This window comes from Carlito syrichta, unplaced genomic scaffold (assembly GCF_000164805.1).
Source record: "Carlito syrichta isolate Samal-C Ts95f unplaced genomic scaffold, Tarsius_syrichta-2.0.1 Scaffold131023, whole genome shotgun sequence".
In the NCBI taxonomy this organism is placed as follows: domain Eukaryota; kingdom Metazoa; phylum Chordata; class Mammalia; order Primates; family Tarsiidae; genus Carlito; species Carlito syrichta.
In genome coordinates this window covers 9,281-15,006 of record NW_007075119.1, presented here as the reverse complement: position 1 = coordinate 15,006, position 5,726 = coordinate 9,281, and the positions used below count along the sequence as shown (strand labels likewise).

The window sequence follows — 5,726 nt, the reverse complement described above, 5'->3', positions numbered from 1 at the left end:
CTGGTCACGGGCGGCAACGTGAAGGGTGAGTCGGGGCGGCCCGGCGGCGGGGGCACGTGAACCGGCCCGAGGCGCCGGCCTGACCCGGGTCTGCTCTCCGCGCAGTGCTCGGGAAGGCCCGTCCACTCCTGTCCCGCATCGGAGACGAGCTGTACCTGGAACCCTCGGAGGACGGGGTGAGGGGCCGGCATGGGGCGGGGGTGGGATTCCAGCCGCGAGCCGGGAGCCTGGACTCCAGTGTCGCCCACGCCAGGCAGGATGGCCGTGGGCAGATCTGTCTGCTGAGTTTGTTTCCTCTCCAGTGGCTGGGGCATCAGCTCGGGCCTTGTCGTCTTCCCCGGCCGGTGTGTGAACTGAGGGGCGTTGCCGTCCCTGGGCAGGGGCTGACGACTTAGAGATAACCGAGGGGGATGGGGGAGGGCGGGCTGTGCGACCCTTCCCGTGGGAGCAGTGCTGAGGCCCCCTCTGAAGGCTTCATGGGAAAGTTGCTGCGACGGCCAGGACGGGGGTTTCAACAGGTTATGGCGGAGAGGGAGGACGTTAGGGCAGGTGTCGCTGACCCCTGCCCACGTCCCTCTTCCTGCTTTCCGCTGCCCAGCTCTCCCTCCGGACCGTGAACTCCTCCCGCTCCGCCTATGCCTGCTTTCTCTTTGCCCCCCTCTTCTTCCAGCAGTACCAGGCGACCACCCCTGGTCAGGACCTGTTTCGCTGTAAGATCCTGATGAAGGTGAGGCCTTCCCTCAGCCCTAGCACTGCCCGGCCCCAGGAGGCTCTGCCAGCTGTGCTGTCTTCTCTGGGCTCCATGGTTGCTAACCAGGGAGTGGTTGCTAACCAGGGAGAGAGACATTTGCAGGAGCAGTCCCCTGCAAATGCAGTGGGGGACACAGTAGAGACCTCCACCGAGGGGACACTAGAGGGTGGTGATATTCTAGTTGGCAAGAGAGGGAAGGTCTTTCAAGGCATTCCAGGCAGAGGGAACAGCGTGAACAAGCCTGGGAGTGTGCAGGTCCTGCCTGCCGGGGGTGTCCCTCTCTGTGTTACGTGCTGGGCTGGTGATGGGTCAGGACCTACATGGAACGGGAGAGCTGTTCATGGAGCCGCAGTGCCCGACTGGTGTCTTCCTGTCCACCCAGTCCTTCCTGTCCATCTTCCGCTCACCCACACTGCTGGAGAAGACTGTGGAAAAGTGCTGCATCTCCCTGAATGGCAGGAGCAGTCACTTGGTGGTCCAGCTGCTCTACAAGTATGGTGAGTGGACACTGACCAAAAGGGCCCTGGGTGGGGGCAGATTGGCGAGGCCCACTGAGACCTGTCTGCCCATCCAGGGGTGAGGAAGACTCACAACCTGTCCTTCCAGGACTGCGAGTCCCTGCAAGCCATCTTCGACCTAGCTTCGTGTCCCCACATGCTCCGCGCCCCAGCACGGTGAGCCCGCCCCTGCCACAGGCTCAGCCCAAGGTGTTTTTTCTTCTTCTTTGGGGCCTCAAGGGTCAACTTAAGAAGCCACCTTCTCCATCTTCCCTACCAAAAAAAAAAAAACCCTCAAAGACCTTACACAGCCAGCATACTTTCAGGTCGTGGCCCTTTAAAGGCAGAGGGTGGCGTGGAGGGACAGGCGCCCTGCTCCATCTCCTCACATTCTCTAGGAGCCTGTGTTCTCCCTGCCAGTGGTCCGGCTTGGCTTTCCAGCCACTCAGACCCAACCTGATTCCTCCTCTTGAAAGCACACCTCTGTCTGGTGTCAAATCTCTGGTCTGGCCTGGGTAGCCATGAAGGTCTGTCCTTAACTTTGTGGCTCAGAGGTTCAAAACTCTCCTCTGACCAGGCCATCCTTGTAGAGGTGTTTTCCGTTCAAAGGCAGCCTCTCTTTCTAACTGCCTGGGATCTAGCCTTGAGGACAGGGCAGGAGGTCGGCAGGGAGGTGTGGTCCAGGAGGACTGCCTGAGCCATACTGGGTGGTCAGAGTGCCGAGGGCTGCCTGGGGCCAGGGAAGTGGGACACTTCAGTGGTCCTGGTGGCTCTCCCTGTCCCATGCAGACACCGCTTGCATTCAGGCAGCCTGAAGTCCATTCATTTCTTGTGGTGACTGAAGGTCTCTTGGGGTCCCGACACCTGTTTCCCCAGGTTCTGGTGAACTGGCCCTGCCCAGGACCCCTCTGGTCTGCATTCGGAGGCTATTTCTTTCTCTTTTTTTTAAATGAGCAATTGTTTCTTTTTATGGACAAGTTCACATACATACGAAAGCAGAGGCCAGCTCCTATCCCCAGTGAGCTTGAGGCAAATTCCAGATGTTATTTCATCCATACAGCAATGTGTGTCCTTAGAAGACAAGGATTTAAGGACTCTTTCTGAAGGCCAGGTCTGTAGGGATGGCATGTGTGGTGTCTCTCTTCAGGACCCTCTGCGTGGCCGGGTGCCACCTGCCCAACCTCCCTGCTGCCTTCTCTGGACTCTGTTCATCTGTCCCTTCCCTTGTCCCCCCACGCTTTGGGAACTTTTGACAGAGTAGGGACAGTGTCCTGCTCATCCCATCCTCTCCTTCCCAGGGCACGCTAGGCCTGTACACACATGTGCGTGTCACCACCCTACCTCAGGTCTTGAGAGCAAAGCTCCTGGGCAGAGATGAGCACTGGGTGTGACTCTCTGTCTTTCTCACAGGGTCCTGGGGGAGGCTGTCCTGCCCTTCCCCCCCGCGCTGGCCGAAGTGTCGCTGGGCATTGGCCGTGGCCACAGGGTCATCCTGCGAAGCTATCAGGAGGAGGAGGCAGGTGAGGGGCCTGGGACAGAGACAGTGGAGCTGGGAGTGGGTGAGGGCCGGGGGGGCCCGGGGTCTAGGTTCCTCTTGTTCCTGCCCCCACAGACAGCACTGTCAAAGCCATGGTGACAGAGATGAGCATCGGGGAGGAGGATTTCCAGCAGCTGCAGGCCCAGGAAGGGGTGGCCATCACTTTCTGCCTCAAGGAGTTCCGGGTGAGGCTCTCCCCACGTGCTCACCAGCCTGTCCTCCCTGCCCAGCCCAGGGCCTCACTGCTCTGCCTCTTCCTTCCCAGGGATTGGTGAACTTCGCAGAGTCAAACAGCTTGGATCTCAGCATTCACTTTGATGCTCCGGGCAGGTAATCCCCAGCCTGGGGGGGGGTGGGGGGCATCCCCCGGATTGTGTGGGATGACCTAGCTCAGTGCTCCCGTCCCTGCCCAGGCCGGCCATCTTCACTGTCAAGGACTCCCTGCTGGATGGCCACTTTGTCTTGGCCACACTCTCAGAGACCAACCCTCACTCCCAGGACTTAGGCTCCCCAGAGCGCCGGCAGGCGGCGCCCCAGCCCCAGGCCGACAGGTAAGGGCCCCTGCTCCTCTACTCCTCCGCTCCCCAATCTGTGTGCGCCCCCCCCACCTGGAACTGCAGCTTCCAGCTTCTGCACCTCCCCCAACACACACACACACCCCCTCTCTCTTCCTCTCTTCCTGTCGGCCCAGCTCCTACAGTGCTCACAGCTTCCAAAGCTGCGGCCTCAGCCTTCTTGTACTGTACTGGAGGCCCCTCCCACCCAGGGAAGCTCCCCGCGGCCCTGCTGGCTTCCTTCTCTGGCTGAGGCCTCCCCTCCGAGCCACCTCCCATCAGGGAGGGAAAGGCTGCTCAGGGAGCTGCCTGGGGTGGGGGAAGCAGGTGGCTGGAGGGGCAGGTGGGCTGGGGAGGATGGGCCCAGCAGAGTTGAAGCAGAGGAAGTGGGGTCTGGCCCCCCGCCCGGCTTGTCCCTGGGCTCCAGTGCTGTCCAGCTCCTGTCCCCTGGGCAGGTGGGGGCTTGGGCTCCCCTCCCCCAGCCGAGCTACACTAGCCCCCAGGATGCCTCCCTCAAGCCCCTACCTGAAATCTGATCAAAGGGATTGCAGGCGCCCCCCCCAGAAGCCTCCACTTAACCCCTGCTGCCTCCTCTCCAACCAAACGGGGAGCAACAAAACCAGGAGCTCACCAGCAGTTTCCAGGCCCCAAAGCCTCCCTGAGCCCTCCAAGGTGAGGCCCTGTCTCCATGCCCACCCCTCCTGGTTCCTCACTGGCGCTGTTTCTGCCTGCAGCACACCCCACCTGGATGACTTTGCCGGTGATGACATTGACTCTTACATGATCGCCATGGAAACCACTGTAGGCAGTGAGGGCTCCCGGGCACTGCCCTCCATTCCCCTTTCACCAGGGCCCCGGCGCCCCCGCAGCCCCAGCCCCCACTCAGAGGAGGAAGAGGAGGCTGAGCCCAGCACAGTGCCTGGGACTCCCCCACCCAAGAAGGTAGGGGCTAGCGGTGGAGGCGGGAAGCGGGGTGAGGGAGGGAGCAGCCTCCGAGCGCACTCCGCTGTCTTTCCAGTTCCGCTCGCTGTTCTTCGGCTCCATCCTGGCCCCTGTGCACTCCCCGCAGGGCCCCAGCCCTGTGCTGGCAGAGGACAGTGAGGGTGAAGGCTGAACCAAGAACCTCAAGTCTGCATCCAGAGGATGGGGGCAGCCCCTGCCGGGGTGGGCTGGGCAGCAGCCCAAGGGGTCGGGAAGGTGGGCTTGCTAGAGCCAAACTGGTGGTACTGCTGCCTCTGCAGACCCTGCCTGGCTATCCACTGTGGAGCTGCCCTGCTGTGACCGGCCTGGGTCCTGTCACCTTCCCACAGCCTCCAACCAATCATGTCTGTCCCCAGACCTGGCCCTGAGCTGCCACCTGGCAGGACGTTCTTCTCTCAGGCCAGACTCCAGCCACGGTCAGAGACCCTCTTCCTCAAGCTTGCCTTCCTAGGAAAAAGGCCCAGTGGGCTGCTGGCCCCTGCTCTGCCAATCCTGTTCCTTGCGCAAGTCCTAAACTCACCTCTGAGACCCCCTGTGGCCAACAGATTGTTTTTCTGGCTTTCCCAGCAGTCTCTGGCTCTGGCTTGAAATTCTAAGAGCCTCTGGACTGGAGTGTGTGTGTCTGGGGCTTGCCCTGGCTGGGGCCCTGTGCTCCCAAGTGGCTTTGTTCAGAAGGGCTGCCAGGCCAGTGTTTGGGACAAGAGAGAGGCCATGGCGAGAATCCAGCTTTGACCTTTATTCAAGAGACCAGATGGGTTGCCCCGAGATCCGGCTGCCAGCCCTGAGGCCAAGCAAGGCTGGAGACCGGCGATCTGGCCTGCCATTGCCCTGAGCTGCAGCCTCGGCCCCAGGATCCCGCTTGCAGCCGACGCAGGTGCAGCAGGGGGAGCCCTGGGGGATTGGACGCTGCTATTGATTCATTAAAAAAGAAAAGACACCAAGGCTCCACGTTCCCCGGGAGGGGTGGGCCCGAGGGGCCGGCGCGGCCCCCATGGCAGCATGATTCCTGTACAATCAATCCATCATCTGGGGCCCTGGGGTGGCACGCGAGGGCTACTTCTTGGCTTTGGCGGAATTGCGCGGTGGGGTGATGGGTCGGCCTCCAGGGTTCAGGCCGCTGAACTGCCCGTATTTCCCCTTGTTCTTGTCGGCGGGCTTGAGGATCTGTGGGAGACAGAGCCGTCAGGCCCCCGGCGCTGAGCCACGGCACCTGTGCCCGTGCCCGCCTTCCCATGCCCACCTGGAAGGAGCACATGAGGGTCTCATCCACGCTCATCATGGCGCCAGCGTTGTCAAACTCGCCACAGTAGTTGGGAGCCGAGAAGAGTGTCACCAGCTGCCGCTTGGCAAAGAACTCGTAACCATCTTCTACCACCTGGACAAGGCTGGGAGCTGTTAGTTCCGCA

General features: G+C 61.5%; 2 protein-coding genes across 2 annotated transcripts in view; one reads left to right on the top strand and one right to left on the bottom strand.

Annotated features, from left to right (window-relative positions):
- The first annotated feature begins 6 nt into the window (after positions 1-6).
- RAD9A (RAD9 checkpoint clamp component A) lies at positions 7-5,255 on the top strand. Its single transcript, XM_008049265.2, has 11 exons — positions 7-25; positions 106-176; positions 599-727; positions 1,134-1,248; positions 1,326-1,425; positions 2,659-2,768; positions 2,861-2,970; positions 3,051-3,115; positions 3,199-3,336; positions 4,074-4,281; positions 4,358-5,255. Exons 3-11 carry the CDS (start codon positions 722-724, stop codon positions 4,451-4,453), a joined length of 948 nt encoding a protein of 315 aa, XP_008047456.2. The 5' UTR covers positions 7-25; positions 106-176; positions 599-721; the 3' UTR covers positions 4,454-5,255.
- Positions 5,037-5,726, bottom strand: part of PPP1CA (protein phosphatase 1 catalytic subunit alpha) — a 3,727-nt gene continuing 3,037 nt past the window's right edge. Inside the window, exons 6-7 of the mRNA XM_021708143.1 lie at positions 5,561-5,695; positions 5,037-5,484 (exon numbers count right to left, since the gene is read on the bottom strand). Coding sequence (XP_021563818.1) covers positions 5,374-5,484; positions 5,561-5,695 — 246 coding nt within the window. The 3' untranslated portion in view covers positions 5,037-5,373. The remainder of the gene's footprint in view (positions 5,485-5,560; positions 5,696-5,726) is intronic.

What these genes read in the sequence shown, in the direction of transcription:
- RAD9A (XM_008049265.2), top strand. An exon ending in CTATCAGGAGGAGGAGGCAG is followed by an intron (nt 2,769 to 2,860) that starts GTGAGGGGCCTG and finishes CTGCCCCCACAG; the next exon opens with ACAGCACTGTCAAAGCCATG. An exon ending in GGACTCCCCCACCCAAGAAG is followed by an intron (nt 4,282 to 4,357) that starts GTAGGGGCTAGC and finishes CTGTCTTTCCAG; the next exon opens with TTCCGCTCGCTGTTCTTCGG.